The 20,122-nt window shown below is 41.0% G+C and overlaps 1 protein-coding gene across 1 annotated transcript in view; it reads right to left on the bottom strand.

The window, feature by feature from the left end:
* Positions 1-20,122, bottom strand: part of LOC135499476 (titin-like) — a 119,945-nt gene that overhangs the window by 44,752 nt on the left and 55,071 nt on the right. The window contains exons 92-119 of the mRNA XM_064790236.1: positions 19,792-19,992; positions 19,452-19,593; positions 18,889-19,088; positions 18,224-18,376; positions 17,896-17,941; positions 17,411-17,449; positions 14,065-14,136; positions 13,046-13,148; positions 12,564-12,681; positions 11,934-12,106; positions 11,366-11,518; positions 10,712-10,915; positions 10,185-10,311; positions 9,177-9,352; positions 8,604-8,860; positions 8,170-8,293; positions 7,695-7,827; positions 7,297-7,475; positions 6,934-7,131; positions 6,511-6,715; positions 6,028-6,152; positions 5,705-5,725; positions 4,856-5,137; positions 3,966-4,577; positions 3,495-3,635; positions 2,900-3,050; positions 2,292-2,464; positions 1,687-2,159 (exon numbers count right to left, since the gene is read on the bottom strand). Coding sequence (XP_064646306.1) covers positions 1,687-2,159; positions 2,292-2,464; positions 2,900-3,050; positions 3,495-3,635; positions 3,966-4,577; positions 4,856-5,137; positions 5,705-5,725; positions 6,028-6,152; positions 6,511-6,715; positions 6,934-7,131; positions 7,297-7,475; positions 7,695-7,827; positions 8,170-8,293; positions 8,604-8,860; positions 9,177-9,352; positions 10,185-10,311; positions 10,712-10,915; positions 11,366-11,518; positions 11,934-12,106; positions 12,564-12,681; positions 13,046-13,148; positions 14,065-14,136; positions 17,411-17,449; positions 17,896-17,941; positions 18,224-18,376; positions 18,889-19,088; positions 19,452-19,593; positions 19,792-19,992 — 4,981 coding nt within the window. The remainder of the gene's footprint in view (positions 1-1,686; positions 2,160-2,291; positions 2,465-2,899; positions 3,051-3,494; positions 3,636-3,965; positions 4,578-4,855; positions 5,138-5,704; positions 5,726-6,027; positions 6,153-6,510; positions 6,716-6,933; positions 7,132-7,296; positions 7,476-7,694; positions 7,828-8,169; positions 8,294-8,603; positions 8,861-9,176; positions 9,353-10,184; positions 10,312-10,711; positions 10,916-11,365; positions 11,519-11,933; positions 12,107-12,563; positions 12,682-13,045; positions 13,149-14,064; positions 14,137-17,410; positions 17,450-17,895; positions 17,942-18,223; positions 18,377-18,888; positions 19,089-19,451; positions 19,594-19,791; positions 19,993-20,122) is intronic.

Here is a 20,122-nt window from a genome sequence, read left to right as displayed (position 1 = left end):
TGTGCCACTGTGTATGTAAATAGTCCGATGTGGGTCACAATGGGTCGTTTTGATGTAATAGAGTGAGGGTGTTTATGGGCAATCAGGCAACGCTAGTATTTAGTGAATGACACTCTGTGTACTTAAATTGTGTTTCAACCTTACTTTAGCATAATGATCAAGATAATTGCCGATAAAAGTACACTACCATATATCAGTGACCGTAAAGTTTTTCGACCTAACTTGAGCTAACTATAAAGCCATGGAAATTCTTGTTCTGTATAAACTTTAAGGCCTATCATATTTCTAAGCCAATGGGTTGATTAACTCATTGGTAAGTTATCGGGTAAAGAATTTTAAAATCATCATATTGTACACATTCCTCCATGGATATTGAATTATCAAGTAAATGCATGTATCATAGGTGCTGGTCACCCCTCAAAATTATGACCATGCTCAATGTTGCTTAACGTCTAACTCTGGAGACAACATTGCAACCATTAGGCCATAAAGGGAACTCTCCATGGCCGGCAGGTTAAGGCGTGCCATATAACTTGGGGTACAACACAAGAGTACTGAAATACTTCACGTAGAAATAAACAATATATAAAATTCATCAAACTAGTCTAAAAACAACAATCAAATAATCGTTTCCATTTTTATGTATTAAATTCCAATCAAATAACACAATGTGTGTACAAGGTAAAGAAAATAAATAGTTTTCAGGCCAAAACTACTAATCTTGTGGTATTGTGCTAACATATTTCTCCTAGGTAAATAGGTATATCAGGGTAGATATTTGGGCCCCAAATCTTTTGGAAATGTAAAGAAGACTAAGACAAAAAGAAAATATCAACATTTGAACTTTTCAGCTTGCAGAAAATGTCAAAATTCAGGCACCAACAATAAAATAGTATCCTAATAATTATTATTCATGTATCACTGAGGGTGATATTGTGATGTTTGGTAATCACACTTTTAACATTTGACAAGATAATATCACTAATTATTACCAAACAGTTAACTATTTCACACAATTTAGAGATTATTCAATATTGTCCCAGATTCTTACCAAACCGAACACAAAATTCTAATAAAAATCCCAGACATTTATACCAAATAACTCATCCCAACAAAGCAAAATCTGAATGATCAATAAACCAAGCATAAAAGGCCTATTTACATCTAAGAATGTCTTTAGTAAAGGTATTAAAGACCTTACGAAAGAAGCCAAAACAGATCTTAAGAATCATAAAACAAACCCCTCAAAATGACGATAAAATCTTGTTAACTTCACAATTAGGCAGCAGTCTACAAAAACTAATAACGTGGCTCTTAAATGTGACTTGCTATGTTTACAAAAGTTTGTAGGGCCGGTGAAATGCTAATAAATATTCAAAACTGCTTATAGCAAAGTTGAACCCTTGATCGCTTGACTGAGCCACCCAAGGGGTTATTGGTTAATATTTCAAGCAAGGAAGTCAGATTTGAACTGTGTGAAGTGACATGACATGAGTTACAGCTGTTGTACAGCTGTTACAGATGTGATACAGCGGTTGCATGGGTTGTTGCATTTGCACCTATTGCATGGATCATACATACAGATGTTGCAAGGGTTGCAGGGCTGATATTGGTTGCTGCAGTTGAAGAAATAACAAGTAACTTCTGAAAAGATGAAAGAAACTGAATGATATAACAATAACCTACCTTTTTACCATTCTTCATCCAAGAGATGGTAGGCTTCGGTTCGGCTTCTATGATGCAAGAAAGATGGATGGGACTGCCAACATCACCATAGACGGGCTCCAGCAGCTCGACAAACTCTGGCGCAAACTTTTCCTTCCCTTCAACTTCATCTTTTTCCTCATCAGTCTTTTCCTTCTTTTTATCTTTTTCCTCAACCTTTTTATCCTTTTCCTCAACCTTTTTATCCTTTTTATCTTTTTCCTCAACTTTCTCCTCTTCCTTTTTGTCGTCTGCTTTCTTCTTCTTGTCGTCTGCTGGCTTTTTCTCATCCTTTTTCTCTTCTGGTTTCTTCTCATCTTTCTTGGCATCTTTTTTGTCATCCTTTTTGCCTTTTGTCTCATCTTTTTTGTCATCCTTCTTTGCTTCCTTTTTCTCATTTTTCTTGTCCTTATCTTTCTCATCCTTTGGTTTTGTCAACTTCTTCTTCTCTGGTTCTGTAAAAGAACATAAATTTATTTGATTAGGTAAAGAAAATCAGACGAGCAAATTCAAATGGACTGGATCCCATGTTAATAAACCACCTACTGGACAACACAAGCAAATTTCTCCATGATACAAGTACTTACTGCCGATTTTTAGCGTAGCCTCACATGAGACAGCGCCACCTTTGGCTGTCACGTTACATGTGTACTTCCCCTCGTCTTTCTTGGTGATCCCTTGGATGGTGAGGGTGCATGAGCCATTCCTGGCATCGATCAGGATGTGTTTGGATGCAATCACGACTTTACCATCCTTGGTCCTGAAATCAAAAGGTCATTCGTTTGAACTGATTCTTTGAAGATCTGGAGTAAAATAGCCGAAATGTGATAGAAACACACTCAATTCCCTTCTCTTTCTATTCACCATTGTCAGGTGATCAGTAATACAGCTGATGAAATAAATCCATTGGTGATAAAATGTCAGGGCATCCCAGCTGACACAAGAGTAAAGGCTGTGTCATTAAGTCTGCCTTGCCAGCCCAATATGGCGTCACAAGGTGTTGTCACGACAGGACCTCAGTGACTGATCGCATTTTGCATTTACTGAGGAATTCCTGAGGAGCAGCGATGCCATATCAAAATATGTTTCAGAAGAAACTAATGTTGTAACCATGAGTAAAAAGTAACATAAACACCACTATTATGGATGATGAAATAACTAAAATTGTCAATAAGGCCCTTGTGGGTGAACGTACCACTTGATTTTAGGGTCCTTGGCATTTTTGGTCTTGCATGTGAACTTGGCGGTCTCTCCCTCTGGTAGGGTCATGTCTTCCATGGCCTTCTCAAAGGTGGGAGGCTCGTCCTTGGGCAGGTCGTCATCCTTGCCAGTCAGTTTTGGTGTTCCTGCAATTTAAAAATTTTAACTGAATGTATTCCAGAAGATTTCATTTCCCCATGCAGTAGTTGCGTTTAAGCGTAATGTGTTCATCAATGTTCTTTTGAGTTGGTGATAATCATGGTCCAGTGATCAGCCTTTGGTCTTTTGTCTAGAGTTAAACATTCTTAAACTGCCCTGGTTCAGACCCAAAGATACAATGAACATCAGTTTTATGTCTCATATTCATAGCATCTCTGCGAAGAAACAGGAAGTTCTCCTGACTGAAAACCTAAAAATGTTTGCTCCTTTTTATTTTTGTTTCCAACCAGGCCTACTTTGCCCCAGAGTTGGACTTAGAATCACTGCGATGGTAATCACTCAATCTTACAGATTCTGATGTAGGCACAAACATCATCTGGTTCAGTTTAATGGACTTTCACAAGCATGACTAAACCAACGCTCCAACCTACCTTCAATAGTGAGGGTACACTGACATGATGTCTCTCCAGCCTCATTTGAGATGTTACAGGTATAGACACCACTGTCCTTAGGTACAGTGTCATAGATGGCTAGGTGGTAGGCACCTTCCTCAAAAATCATCTCAAAGCGTTCTGAAATGAGTACAAATGGAATGTGTGTTTCAGCCTTAACTTATGTTATAAGTTCAACTTTGGATTCTTAGATATTGCTTTCTTCATCAAATACTCCGCATTCTGCATTCTAGTAGCATCTTTGAGGTCAAGGGTAGCTTCTTAGCTCATCTGTTTACTTTTGGACTCAAACATGAAAGGAACAAAGTCCTTGGAAGAGATTCAAGCTACAACCAGGACAGGAGTCCAGCATTCAAACCAGAGTAGCAACATATCAATCCATCTGCAGCAGAGTAAGAAAGAACCACGCAACTCCATACCCAAATATCTTTCCCTAAAACAGCCACTTACTGCTCTCCTTGATCTCAACGCCATCCTTCGTCCACTGAATCTTGGGCGCCGGTTCCCCTTCAACCTTCACCTTCAGATGAGCAATGGAGTCTGACTTGAACACCTTGTTCCTCAGCTTCAGCTTGAACTCTGGTGCCTTTTTCGGCTTTGGCTTCTCCTTTGGCTTCACATCCTTTTTTGCTTCATCCTTTGACTTCGGCTTCTCATCTTTTGGTGGCGACTTCTTTGGTGAGAGTTCCTTGGGTGGCGTCTTCTTGGGCGAAGCTTCTTTAGGTTTAGCTAAATCTTTCGGAGGAGACGTTTTGGGTGAAGTCTTTGGTGACGTTTCCTTAGGAGGTGATTTCTTTGCTGACAGCCCCTTCTTTGCCTCATCCTTCGGTGGAGATTTCTTTGGTGATGCTTCCTTTGTCTTCTTTGGTGAAGCCTCTTTCTTCGCCTCAGTCTTCTTTGGTGCTGGCTCTTTTGGTGGTGATTTCTTTGGTGAAGTTTCCTTTGGAGGTGATCTCTTCAGTGAGGGTATCTTTGTCGGTGACTTTGCTTTCTTGCGTTCTTCATCTCTGGGTGGCTGGGGTGGTTCTTCTTCTCTCATTGTGTAGTCAGATTCAAACATTGCTGGAATGGACAGAAGTAGAATGTAAATTTACATTCAAAGCCGGTCATTCCGAAATGGCCAAGTGTAAGGCGCCCGCCATGAGATTCCAACATGAGACAATGTTTTGAACCCAAAGAGCATGCTGCAAAGTGTTGTATCGCCAAAAGATATGAATGGAACCTGACATGCTGCCATCATGACAGACCAACCGGCAAGGATGCCCAAAACAAAACCAACTTGACTACGTAGCTGCCCTTAAAGAAATATACCAACAGATGGAAAATATTTGCCACCTTACCTTCAACTCTGAGCATAGAGTGTGAGATAATCTCTCCAATCTTGTTCTTGGCGTGGATTGCGTATTCTCCCACGTCACCCATATCCACCTCAGCTATCGTCAGTGAGTGTCTGTCCCGCCCACGGGTTGTGACCTTATAGTGCGGGTCATCGGGTAGCGGTTCCCCATCTCTCGTCCACCAGATCTCTGGTTCGGGGCGTCCGAACACGCGGCAGTCAAACTGGACGGGTTCTCCAACATATGCGTCTAAAGTGCGTGGCAGTTGCTTCAGGAAGTATGGCGCTGCAGAAGTACAAATTGAGTCAGTTAGCAGGTGGAATATGTTGGGAGATGAAGAATTTTTCTTCTTCTTGCGAGCTCAATTTAAGCATGGTAGTGTAACATTTTTTCTTCATTGCCAACTGGGGCCCAGTAATTTTGATTTTCACTGATTTCGGGTCCACAGTATGACAGAATCAAAAATTAACTCAGACAATCCAATACTGATCATTCGAATCAACTGACGATTTAAGAAAATTATTACATTTTCCCAATGCTACATATTAGATTTGGTTTATTTACAGAAGAAGAAATATTTTGATCGGTTTGAAAATCGATTACGGACTATATCAAACGTTTTCAATCAAATCAGAGGACAACACATCAATATTGTTGTTTAATTTCCACAAAGTATAAACATGTACAAGACAGAAAATAAATAAATGTTTCTAAGTCTACGGACAATTTTCTAATTCCTATGCTAATATTATTTTAACACATGGTGTATGACAACAATTTGGTTGTTTTAACACATCTAGTAATAAAGCAGTGAAATATAACATATATCTACACACTCCATGCGAGTGTTACCTGTCTTTCTGTCTAGTAAGGCTGAAGGAAAAGTAAGGAACAGGATAGATGACAACAGCGGAGGAAAGGAGATTGAAGAAAGGGGAAAATACGCTTCAGAAAATAAAGTATTTTGACCCTATTTGTGAAGTAGGGGGTGGGGTGGGGGTGGGGGTGGAATAGATCCCATTTCTATTCTCCTAGGATCAATTGCATACTGCACCCTCAGGCCAAAGGTTCATGAATTCAACTAAGAAAATATCATTTGCACACTGATACGCCAAAGTAGAGAGGTATGAAGAGGTGTTCACGTCCAAGGAGAGAAACGTTAAGGGTCTACTCACCAATATCATCCTCCGCCATGGCAATCTTTCGTGGCCTCTCCTGCAGTGACATCCTACCAGGTCGCTGTCTCTCTTTCTTCTTCTCGACCTCGGGTTCTGCCGAGGCGGTACGATGGTGCTTGAACCTAGAAATGACAAGACAGAGAAGAAAGTTGTTGGGTATCTGTCCGTCAAATTGTTTTTTATAAGTAAGCTTACATGTTCCAAATGAGTAGGTGTAAACAACCTTGCTATCGTCCTTTTGATACACTCAGCCCCCAATGATGCAGGAATCCCTAGTTTAAGCCTTTCAGTGACCATGGTGACTACAGTTAAGTTACTTTCCCATATAAATGGTTGACATTTTTCAAATGTTACACTCCCTACATGTATCTTGTGTATCACTGTATTCTTAGCAAAGCACCTCAAGGCCCAATGACGATGTGTTGGGCCAATTATAAGTGTTCAGCATTTTGACCTCCAATATTCTATAAGTATACATACTTGATGTAGTCACTTAGCCTTCCCTCCACGGAGACTAGACAGGACGATACGGCCTCTCCAGCCGCACTGGATGCAGTTGCCTGGTAGCGGCCATGATCCGTGATCAGGACCGATGGAATCTCGAGGATGTATTGCGTCATTCCGTCAGAGGTCACTCGGTGCCTGGTGCTGTAGTAGAGGTCACGTGCCCCCTTGTGCCAAGTGACTAGAAATGGAGAAAATTGTCAATCAATGTATCGTTGAAGTGTCAAACGACAAAAATGCAAAAAAACACATTGTAGAAGCACTACTGAAATGGAACAAGCTACCTGTGGGCCTCGATCGGTTGACCTTTCATTATGAGGCAGACGCCAACGGAACAGGCAACATTTAATGGCCAAAATGTCAACTGCACCACCTCATTTTCCACAGTACTGTACTTACCAACAGGTTTCGGGTCTCCCCAGATGCAGCAGGCCAAGAAGAGTGGCTCACCCTCCCTCAGGTCTATCTTCTCTGGAAGCTCTGTGGTGAACTCTGGAGGGACGCCCCACAATGGACTGGGACTCCTCGCAGGGGACAGTGACTGGGTTGAGCCTCGGCCCTCACTGGAGCGGTCCTCGGATGGCGATTTGGATTTTTCTGAAAAGGATGAAAGTAAAGTTAAGAAGAGTAGTAGAAGTTTGCATCACACTGCCAGGTTCTTGAGGACAAATGGTGTGAAAGTTTAACCAGTTGTACGCAAAGAAGAGGAGATATCTCAACAGAAGTATTCAAACTTTCATCAGAAACATTAGTTACCCTTACCAATGATCCTGAGTGTGGCAGCACACTTGGACCGTCCCGCCTTGCTGAATGCTGTTGCCATGTAGAGACCTTCGTCTTCCCTCAGGACGTTACGAATGATCAGTTTCGAGTTGCCCTTGTGGTCCGAGACCATCCTTAGTCGGTCGGTGTCAGAGCCGATCTCAACAGCATCTCGTTGCCTGCAAATGACAAGTGGGGGTTGTTGGATTTGCTGTGAAATCAATAGCTTGTTACTTCTAAGAACGATCTCTATAGTGACAGAAAAAAGTGCCCAGGTATATGTTGGGGACCTTCAGTTTTACGAAAAGAAGCACCAAAGTCCCTCATTAAAAAGCTAGAATACGAGAAACAGAGATAACCTAACCGGTATTAAAACCCTGATATCTGGATGAACTTACCATATGAAATCAGGCATTGGGTTTCCAGTGGCGATACAATCAAACACCGCTCTGGTTCCTTCCTGTACAACGATGTGTTTGATGGGACGTATGAATGTGGGCCTCATGTAGCCAAGGCTGAAGTCTTCAATGGCTGAAATGATGAGAACCAATAAAAAATCAGTATTGTCTACTTGCCAAATTGGCTATGGTATAGTAAATATCATTCTTTACCCAAATATACTACTATTTTCAAAATCAAATGGAGAATTGGTTCAACAAGGCTTTCCTGGTCAACCTGGAAACAGCACTCGTAGTCAATGATGTCCACCAAGAGCTTACATTTCGGTCAACTCACTTCCAACATTCAGGCAATGTCAACTCTTGCTTGTGACAGACCAACCTTTTTGACACTGAAAAAACCAAAGCTGATAAACTTCGTTGAACCAGTTCTTCAAAGCTTTACAAAACTTCTCCATGAATGTCTGCCACATACCTCTGACATCCAAATGCATGGTGCAGGCGGTCTCGCCCTCCTCATTGTACGCTACGCACATGTACTGGCCGCTGTCTTCCTTCTTGACGTTATCAATGGCCAAGCTCAGCAAGCCGAAGTGAGACTGAAAAGAAAGGATACGATTGACACACCAGTACATTTCGAGCACGCAAAGAAAATAGCTTTTGAAGTTCAAACCTAGCTTCAGAGGTTAAGTACTGTGGTCTTACGAGACTACGCATGACAGGGTACCTAAGGCATCTACCAAAGGCAAACTTGATCTTGACTTGAGAACTAAGTCCTTCCTGGACAGACTAACATACAAGTGCTAAGAATTCCTTTCGAAGGAAACAGCTCCTTTTTTTAAACATCAAAGAATTATCTCCCAATACTTTCCATCAAGGCATTTTTTCCAAGCATGCAGCCAAACCTACCCTAATTGTGTATCTATAGCTCGTGAGCAGGGGCTGACCATCCTTGAACCATTTGTGCTGGGGATCAGGCCGGCCAATCACAGAGCACTGCAGTCGGATGTCCATGCCTTCGTCAACGACGCGGTTCTTCAGACGGACGGTGAACACTGGTGCACGATTCACGAAGATTTTCTTGCGCGGCTCTTTTGGAAGCGTTGGTGGTGGCCGTGGGAATTCAAATGTGTACTTGGGAATTCTTGGTTTCTCGAAGTCAAGTTCTGAAATTTGGATCACAAAAATATAATGTAAATCTTTCTTTGTTTTAAGAATGGAAAGTAAAACAGATCAACTTGTAAATGAAAACACAGATATTTCTATGCCCTTTCAGCTTGATTACATGAAGATTCATCAACAACACATATAAACCCTCCTCTGGTCTCAAGGCTTGCTTGGATGACTTACGTTGTAAATATTTCTGTCATCTATATGCTGTAACCCTACATCAAAACAATTTGTTACTCAATGTGGTATGGTCTTGCATCCTGGTTGGATAGATGAATTCACCGCGCCCCCAATGAGGTAATTTGTACTTACGAATGACGTTGAGCAAAGCCTCTGAGCTTGCCATACCAGCATCACTCCTGAGCTGGCACATGTAGGCACCAGTATCTTCCGGGAAGGACTCCATGATGGTCAGGGAGCAGGTGACGTCGTCATCCTGTGTGATGCGGTAATGCTCTCCGCTATGGATCTCCTTTCGGTCCTTGAACCTGTTGAAGGGAGAGAAGGAAATCCAGAATTAAACAGTCAACGTCCTTAGCTCTTATTCACACTAAAGGTGAGGGTTTGGTGCAAAACAATTTGAAGAAACGTTGATGAAATCAGCAGTCTTTACAATGTTTCTTCCAATTGCTCCAATTTTTTGGTAAGGTGAGGTAGACAATGCAACAATGACAAAGGTCCCCATCACAGATCATGTGTGCCAAGACCAAGATCAATGAGCTGATCTCACAGTAGTCCTGAATCTTGGTCTAGGGTTTCCACGTCGTTACTGCAATCATTCGCCACTACTACTACCAACTGTAACAACCACTACCAACTGTAACTACCACCTGTAACTACCACCTGTAACTACCACCTGTAACTACCACCTGTAACTACCACCTGTAACTACCACCTGTAACTACCACCTGTAACTACCACCTGTAACTACCACCTGTAACTACCACCTGTAACTACCACCTGTACCTGTAACTACCACCTGTACCTGTAACTACCACCTGTAAGTTACAGATGGTAATGTTAGTTACATCAGTAATGGTAGTGGTAGTTACAGGTACAGGTGGTAGTTACAGGTGGTAGTTGTAGTTACATCAGTAATGGTAGTGGTAGTTACAGGTGGTAGTTACAGGTGGTAGTGGTAGTTACAGGTGGTAGTTGTTGTTGTTAAGATACCTAATAGTTTGCCAGGTTCCATTCCAGACTCAAACTCAGGCAATCTTGCAAACATGGGTTGTATATGTAGGTCATTGAAGAGCTATCAGCTAAATGACACTGCAATCCTTCAAAGATATCTTTTGGAATTTTGGAAAGATTACTTACCACCTAATCTCTGGTTCAGGATGGCCTGTGAACTTGCAGTCAAATCGAGCTGCACTGCCTTCAACGATCTTGATATCTCGCAGCTCTTGCATGAAATAAGGTTGTTCATAGTCTTCAGGTAAATCGACTGGAGGTAAGAATTTGATATGATAACAATCAACTCAAGTTGGTGTTTCATGTAATTGGTATTGTATGGGTTGCCTGAAGAAATCAACAAGATTCACAAGGTACTTACTAAGGCCATACCAATTTCATTGTTTGTTTAACCAATTTCCTTCAGGCTTAAAATTCCAAAAGCAAATTACATTTAACTCAACTACAGCTTTATATCTTTTTGCAGCATAAGCATCAATTCCTCAAAACCCAGTGTGATAAATCGGAGAGTCCTCCACAGCCCAGGGGCCACCCCAGACTCAAACTCGGGCTACTGGCACGCCTGAGCCCAGAGGTGAACAAAAAACACCTTCTGACTTTGATTACGACAATGCTACATTTTCCTTCAGATTGCAGGTTGTTTCCAAACTTACCCAGGACCTCCAACGAGCAGACAGACGTAGCATCACCATACGCATTGGTGGCAACACATCTGATTTCCCCGGTGTCGGACGCCTCGACATTCTTTATCTCAAATTTGAACACTTTCTCGTCTTGGAGCAGGAAGTATCGCCCATGAGTTGTGATCTTGTCGTCATTATGGTACCATGTGATCTCAGGTGCTGGACGGCCAGTCACTGAAAGAAAGGCATATCAGGATCACCTTCTTTCACCGTCACTCTATGGGGTAATTGCACATGATGGTTTCTAGACAGCACTCGATATGGCCCAAGGTTTCCACTTTGGCTGAACTTTTGATGGCTAGTCTTTTCAAAACTTCAGAGTGTGATGAAAATCATGACCTACACAGACTTTCAGGTTTAAGGTAATTACTATGCCTTTTTGCAGAGCATTTTCCAAAGCAACTGTGCTCAAGTTATCAGCAACACAGAGTTTTTATTGGCCACAATATTCAAGTAGCACAGCTCAGCTATCAATATGTGCAAAACAGAGGCACTGAGCCAAAGCTGATATCATCAAAATGGCACTGCACATCATACGTTGTGGGCAAACATTATCACAATATCATGATCTAAAGCGTATGAAGGCCCAAAGTCCACCTAGATGACCAAATGAATTCTACTTACCAACGATACTGAAGTAAGCGTCCTCTCCTTCCTTGATGACGGTCGCCATGAGTGGTAGATGGAAGTGAGGCTGCGTGTCATCCTTGAGAGCTTCGAGACCGGGCAGTCGGATGCGGGTCAGGTCAGAGCTTCTCCTCCTCTTGGGGCCGGTGCCTGTGGAAATAAACACGAGGGCCGTTATTTGACTTTTCTACAGTGGTTGTGGTTAATTACTTGCTCACAAGCCCTTTGGCATTACCATCTCCACAAAAGACTCATTTTCTTGGGTTTGAAGGGCAACTTCAATTACTCGACTGAACTTGAACAAAAAGTTGGCATTATACCACAACCACTGCAGGGTGGAACGACACTAGGCAAGCGGAGATTGAGGACATCTGCATCTCACTCTCGGCCATAAATGTCCACAATTTTCAGGGCCTGAGTGCACGAGGTATCACTGACATATGGACACGCATTTTTGGAATACGCATTGCTAGCATGATAATAGTTTAGCACAAGTACTAGTTTTGCAATTAATCGTCTCCTCTTTCAGGTGGCAAGTCCTTGAGAAGCGAAACACCAGTCTTACCTTGGACGTCCAATTCACCAGTTGTGCTGACCTCTCCGAGGCTATTTGCAGCCTTGCAGGTGTAGAGACCACCATCGTCGAGGCGGATATCCTCAATGTCCAGGGTAGCCTTGCCGTTCTTGAAGTGCATCTTGTATTTATGGCTTGCAAGGATCTGTTCATCTTCTTTGTACCTGGAGCGGAGATATGGCATTGTAACGACCGCTCAGAAACTGTAAACTGCCGAAATTTGTGCGAATGTTTTATCTGAGTAAATATCATAAATAAATTCAATGAGCAAAGTGGCTCACCAGGACCCTTTGTCCAAGAAATTCTATAGGGGAAAGGCATTTCTTCGGCTCACCAGAGTGAAGAGACCAGACCTCCAAAGAAGGAGTCATGGTGGTATAGTGGTTTGAGGCTCTGACAAGCGGTCATGAGGTCCCAGGTTCAATCCTCACTGTCGTCGTGAGACTCTAGGCAGATATCTTTGCCCCACATGCCTTACTCAGGTGTATGGGTACTGGTCGTAGCACTAACTGAGCAGCTCATCTGAGTTCTACTCAAAGGTTTCAGGATATCTCATAGAATAAATGCAAAATCTTTTGAGAATGTTGTATAAAAGTGCCAATTAAGGAGCTAGTTTCTTACCATTTGATGGTTGGTTCTGGCTGGGCATGGATAATACACCTCATCCTGGCACCAGTTCCCTCAAATGCATCAACATCGCTCAGACTTTGAAGTACTTTGGGTTCACTCTCAGGCATTTCTGGAACGAAAGAAGTTGACATGTTTGAGAAGATTGACAAATACCCAAACTATTTCTGACTTCAATAATCTCATCTACATGTGTGTCATGAACAAGACCAATGCAAAGTGTTGCATGTTGTCCATAGTCATGAACAAATATTCAGTTTTTTTCTCAAACTGCTGAGCTGACACAAAATCAAAGATGGCTGTTGTAGCGGCCATTTTGAAACAGGGATAGTGTACGTCTTTACAACCATTTTGTTGATCTCACATAGGTTTGGCAATGCAGCAATAAATTCTTAATGTAATATTCTGCAGGATACAAATGCTAAGAGTTTGATACGATAGTGTTTTGAAATTTGAATTTTATCGATGTCACCTACCCATTTTGAGGTCACGCTCAAAGACCCCCTTCTGACTGATGCGGCGGAATGCAGGACTTATGGAGGCCAAACGACCGATGCCAAGGATCTGTTCTGGTGGAGCCTAAAAGGAGAAGCAGACAATGACACATTTGAGTGAATGAAGTCAAAAAATAACAATCAAGAGTTAGGCAGGTGAAACCTTTGAGTCCTGATCTCCACTGCGATGGCAAACGGGAACTACGCATTTTGAATTTATTCCTATGGCATCATTGTTTAAGCAGGACTGTTTATCTTGTAGCCTACTTGGTGTGCTTCAAGAACTAACTTCATAGGACCACTGAAAGTATTTTTCAATATTTTAAAAAATGTCAGAAAGTGGTATATTTTCAGACCTGGTATTCAGGACTCAAAGTGTTAAGAGTTAGAATCTGATAGCCTATGCTAGCTTTATATAGCCTCAGTAGGAGTCTACATGTTTCAGATTATTATTGTTTAACTACTTGATACTAGCGCTATATTTCTTCTGTTATCATTATTCTATGAACACATGAAACCAGTTTACCTTAAGTATGAGTGGGGTATCACGTTCAATATCATCACTGAACTAACTAAGAAGAGAAGGTACTGAACCGAACAGGTAGTCGTCATGATTTACCTTTTATTGAAACATAGTCAAACAGCCTGCATATTCATCAAGCTCGTTTTAATCCTACAACCCTTTTGCTGCGGGTGATGTGCATAGCACGTCATGTAAATGGTCCCATATTGCGCTTGTGATGTGCACAGCAAGTCAAGCACTTCTAAGATAATGATTCACCAGGACTTGGTCGCACCCTCTCTGAACACGCCAAACGCACTTGAGGATCATTAGTTTCATGCTAATAGTACAGATTGCGACACTATTGAATAGTTTGGACCGTTCTGATAAACGTAAGCTCCGCTGTTCATTAGTGGTATCGACTGTCTGAGCACCTGGCAAAAAATGGCTGCGGTAGCGAGAGTTAAGTGCTCTTTCTTAAACATCTCGACCAACTTACCTTCCATCTCTTCAATTCCTTGTGATGGTGCGTATCCAGGGGCTTCGTGTCCAGTTTCTTCTCAACCACACCCTGAAATGACAGCAACATTCCACGATTAGCTCATGGCGCATAAAGGAGAACAAATCAGGAAGAACACTGATAATTATGCTGAAAGATAATAGATTTCATTCATAAGTCATAAGAAGAGGTTGTTGGGATGAGGCAATGTCATCTTGATGAAAGTCTTAGGTTAAACTTGATATTGATACACAGAAGGGAAGAGGCACAGTTAAATTTCCAACTGTGAAGAATGCTTCAGAATTTAAAATATCCTACCCCAAAGATCTTTAAAGGGGTACACTGGGCCCATTAGTCATTTATGAAATTGTACTCTTGCAAGAAAAATACTCAAGAAATTTAGAGAAATTGAGAGAAAAATCAATCATGTATTTGAATTACCTTACAAGCTTTGGTACATGTATTATACTTGTACTGATAATCCAAGATTCTGTGTAAACCATATTTTTTATTGCAGAGAAAATCTATCTCAGCATCGATCCGATCCAACGAGATGTCATAATGTGCCATTGCGACAAGCCATCAAGAAAAAACCAGTCTCAAGTTTTCTCAGCTTTTAAAAAAGTAGTTGCCTCTGACAAATTTTCGATTTGAACAAGGCAGAACGTGACAAAAATGTCACGCTATGTTCATGAGAGAATGAAGGGTTGATTTTTCACCCTGCATCAGGACTGTATCGTATATACATGTATATGGCTCAGGAAAGTTAACTTAATCCTTTTTGAGAAAGAAATCACAAAGTTACTCCAGAAAACTCGAATATCTTTCCATTATCAAAATCAAAACGTTCAATTACTCCAGCAGATTTTGAGGAATCCATCCAACTTTACGACCAAACAGAAAACTGTTGATTGCTGAGAATATTAACACCAATCGAGAGCAGATTCTGTCGAAAGAAGGTCACTGACCGACCTAAACCATTATCCACCACCCAAGGACCCTGCCACATGCAGAGAAGACGAAGTGAGATGGATGCAAGGCCTAAGCTTGCTGTAGCATGAATCATGTACACATGTACATTCACCAACAAGGGGTTTAGTTACACGTATAAATAGATACAGATGTTTAGCGATCTAAGTGTGATGATGAGACTTGGTACAGGTTACTCACTCACCCGTGAAAGATACAGTTACGTTTCTCATCCCCATAACTCTTAACTTTACTCAATTTTAAAATCCATCTAAGTTTCATAACAATGCAAAAGTTTTTACAGTTATGAAGAGTACCACAAATTCATATTTCAAGTCTTTTGCCAAGTCACCACATGTCAAAAGAAATTAAGTTTGGTAATGATACAGGTAAAAGATCACGGCAATGATAGTTAACTTATTATAAATGTATTCACGTGACCCCTTGTGACCGAGTCATCATCAGTTTTTAAGGGGTTGGAGACCTACGAATTGCTCATTTGAAGTTTCTTCTCACTTAATTCTTAATGAAAACATAAGCATGGTTTAGGTTTCCCTAAGCTTTAACATGACTAAGGCTAACCAAAACTTTCATTTGCCTTGCCTAACGATTGCTTTGATTTGGCTTGGAAGATGTTGGATACCTGCTCAGGTGCTGTATGTGAATGGTGTTAAGCCAACGGGATTCAGGGCTTAGACATCTTGAAACATTTCACATTCTTGGGGTGACTCCTTTAGTTGAAGATTGGTGCAACAGGTCATACCAGGCTTCAAGCTTGAGGGACCAAATGTATGTGAAATCTTGATCACAGATGGAATTCCAATTAAGAGGTCCAGTCAATTGCGCTTCAAACTAGGCTTCAAGTGATAAAAGCTTGATCAGCATGCGAGGCATGCCTCAAGAGTGACTGCATATTGCAGGGTTTTACAATGTTGCACATCGCAAACAAAGTTCCTTTAGAGCAGAACGTAGGTTCAAATTTCATTTACTGCGGTAAGCTGAACTCTTACACGGTATCAGTGGAGTCATTGCATGACCAGTCATCTTCAGGTGAAACAATGGCATGTGATGATAAAACAGGATGTAACAAGAAATTTATGTTCTGAAGCAAGGTTCGGTCTTCACTAATATCTTTACAGGGACCATAAGCTAATCTATTACTCACTGTATAGGGCCTGCAATATACTCACAAAAAACACTTCAAAGTTAGCGGAAGACATTTTAGTACCAACTGCTGACTCAGAAAGTTGAAACCATCAGTTAGACTCACAAAACAGAGCAAAAGTTTTCTGTCTGTTTTCTAAAGAGTGCGGGCCACTCTCGTTTCCTTATAACCCGGCCATAGAAAAACAATAAAGTGGTCGTAAACACAGCTTTGATGAGTCTCTACTCTGGAAACCATCACCAAGCCTTCGGAGGCTGTGTTTTTCTTCCTCATGTTTTCGGTAGTTTGGGGAAGGCATAAAATGATGAAGGATTTTGCCGCTGACAGGCTCAGTTCTGGTCTGGGATTTAGCTGAACGAGTTGGAAGTACTTGTACATCAAGTGTAAAATATCAAGCTTTGGATACAACACCAGGTCGCCAGGACGAAATACCAAAGAGCAGCAGGATAAAACAAAATATTGTTTCTCGATATTAACTTTAATCTGATGGATACCATTACTTTAACTGAGAGATTTCATTCAGCAATATCATGACTTTGACTGAGTGATTTCATTCAACAATATCATGACTTCAACTGAGAGATTTCATTCATTGGTATCATGACTTTAACTAAGAGAATCCAACTGTGATTTCATTCAGTGGTATCATGACTTTAACTAAGAGATTCCAACTGAGAGATTTCATTCAGTGGTATCATGACTTGAATGAGAGATTTCATTCATCACTATCATGACTTTACCTGAAAGATTTTATTCATGGATATCATGACTTTAACTGAGAGATAAATCGATCCCGATACATACTTTCACTGATGGAAATAAACGTATGGATTAGCCTGAAATATTGGACATGCATGAAGATTAGGATAGTGTGCAGATGACGTCCATAGTGTTCAAATATCAAGTATGAGGACAAGTCAACAAGGTAAGCTAAGCAGATCTTTTTGCATGAATTAACAAAGCACTGTATCTCATAACTGTTTAACCTTGTAATCATGTACCAAATAATAGTTAACAGAAACAAATGTGAAAATTTAATTTTTTAAAGAAATTTTTGGAATCTCGAAAATAAAAAGGTGCAATTTTTTTGTTTAAGAGTAACGGTTTTCGATTTTGCTGAAAGCATGTGCCAAGGGGGGGGAGGGGATTGAGATAGAGGAGTGCATATGGGATTGCTCTCAAACAACACATGTGCTTGATGCAGGGACTCACCTCCACTCTAACTTGCTCTTTCTCCTCAACATCTAAACGCTGATGACAGATAATAGTAAAGCAGGCGGTTAAAAAAATGATTTGAGAACAAGGACAAAGTTTAAATTGATACACCATTCACCATCAAAACTGCAAAGAACAAATTAAACAGTCTGGTTCATGGTATCTTGGACCAAAAACGTTAATCTATCACAGAAAACAGACCCACTTACGGTTTTTCCGATTGCGGGCCGGAGGGCTCATAAGAATTATCTTCAGTTCCAATTGATATCAGATCCATAAAGACCGCTGCATTACTACTTTGAATAATGCATCAAGAAAACCGGGACAGACTGCACAAACAGCAACTTGAGGTGACGAAACGATGAGACAAGACAAGTAGGGGACTACACTACTAAATTTAGAGAACTCAGATGAACCAAGTCAAAAAGTGATGAAATGTCTATGAAGATGATTAAACTTTTCTTGAGAAAAAGCAAACTTACATTGAGCCATGGGTGGGCAAGCGCTTCATGGATAGTCATCCTCTTCCTGCAAAATCAACAGAAACAAAAAAAAATTAGTCTCGAAGAAATTTACTTTTGGGACAATATTTCCGTCCAAGACTTTGCATGTAATGTAACAATCTCTTCTTAACAGTTCGCTAAGAGAGTGTGGTGATAAATGTATTTCTGGTCCAATAATAAACAGTTTCAATATACAGCCAGAAAGGAGAGACCCCTATTGACGCTTTCATGTAACATAATCTTGCCTACCTGGCCGCTGCCTATGTAGAGTCCCTTTCAATTGGTTGAAAGTGATAGCATGACTCACCTTTTGTCCTTGACAAGACACCTTGAGATGAAGTCCACGGCATCATCTGAGACGTTGTCCCAAAGTTCGTCATCAAAGGTGAAGTCGCATTTGTTGATATTTTCGAAGGTCTCTCTGTCACTCTCGCTGCCAAATGGTGAGAGGCCAGACAGGCTGAAAGGAGCAGATGAATGCAATGAAAAAGTTGCAAATATTTAAAACAAGCACTGCCCCCATCAGAGAAGTCTTCTTCTTCTTACTGATACTGGAGTCTTGTTAGACTATTACGTCTTCAATACTCTATTGAGTTCCTTTCTAAACATGGGCAGGCAAGATAATACCATTTCTAACTATTAACTATGGGGACCATCGGCCTTGTGATCGGGAGGACCCGGGTTTGATACCTGGCTCATAAAGTACCACTTTGCAACTCTCAACTGGCCTGAAAGGTCCTTGCATGCGCTAGATTGAGGCTGCCCTTGGTTCTCCAATAAGGTTTCTGGAAAAGCTGGGTAATACTTTGTGCCATCTAAAGCACTTTGAGACAGTAGATAGTACAAGCACTACATAAAAACTCACTATCATAGTTATCAATATTATCAACTAGAGATCTGCTGGTTTTAACAAACTTACAGCACAATCATTATTATCATCAACTAGATATTTGATGGTTTTAAGAAACTTACAGCACATAGGAGATAACTCCAATACTCCACATGTCAGTCGGCAGTCCCACAGGTTCGTAGTTGACGATCTCTGGGGCAACAAAGTCGGCAGTACCAAACAGCACGTGGAACATCTTCTTGGGGTCAACGCGCTGGGACAGGCCAAAGTCAATGATCTTGATAAGTGAGCTGTCCTCTGTGGTGCATAGGATGTTCTCGGGCTGAAATTTGGGAAATTTATCAGGGTTTATGATAAGAACTGTAACTGTATCCTGCAGCTTTGCAAGCATTTGACTTCTCACAGCTGTGCCCAGTCCATCACGACTGTAGACAGAAAAATTATTGCGACTTCATGACTGTAGACAGTAAAATTATGAGTGTTTTAAGTGTTTTGAGTGTTTTAAATGCGGATTTCCCAAATAACATAGATTCACAAAAATATATTTTTGAAAAAATATTTTTTTGATTGAAAAAATCGAAAGAAATGTCGTAATCCGCCAATTGTGATTTTTTTTTTTCAAAATTTTTGGTTAATCGCAAAAAATAAGGTGCAAATATTTTGCAATTCATGAATGTCTGCTTACCTTGAGGTCAAGATGCATGATGTTGTGCTGATGCATGTGGCGTATGCCCTCGCAGACCTGTCGCATGTAGTTGATGCACTCGCGTTCGGTCAAACCGAAGTCAAACTTCTCAAGACGATCAAAGAGGTCGCCACCCGACACACTGAAATCAAAACAAATTTTTTCACAGCTGGGAAGACACAAAACTCATATTTATCTCCAATCAAAATCATGAATATCTGACCAGTATCACGTGACCAAGGGATCAGCAGTTCCCGAAAGCTTGTGATGTAAAGCATTCGCATAATATCCAGAGTTTCCAAGTTACAACTCTTGAATACAATATCTCAGTGTTACTTACAATTCCAAAACCAGGATCATCTGTCCAGGCTGATCGAACGCCTCATGGAGCTGTAGAAGCTTGTTGTGGTGAAGGTCGTTCATGATATCAATCTCTTGGCGGATCTTTTCCTTCTCATCAGCCTTGCATTCCACAAACTTGGCTGCAAACGTCTTGCCGGTTGCTTTCTCAATGGCTCTGTAGACCACGCCAAAGGCACCCCTGAAAGTTTAGGTGAGCATTGTTTACAATATGGTATACTCGAGGGAGTTTTTCTTGAAAATGTGTTGATCTTATTTGACAAGCACGTTTAATACTACCCCAAATGACAACTTGAAAGCTTAGGGGAACT

This window comes from Lineus longissimus, chromosome 15 (assembly GCF_910592395.1).
Source record: "Lineus longissimus chromosome 15, tnLinLong1.2, whole genome shotgun sequence".
In the NCBI taxonomy this organism is placed as follows: domain Eukaryota; kingdom Metazoa; phylum Nemertea; class Pilidiophora; order Heteronemertea; family Lineidae; genus Lineus; species Lineus longissimus.
The sequence above is the reverse complement of the archived record's forward strand: the minus strand, read 5'-3'. Positions and strand labels throughout refer to the sequence as shown.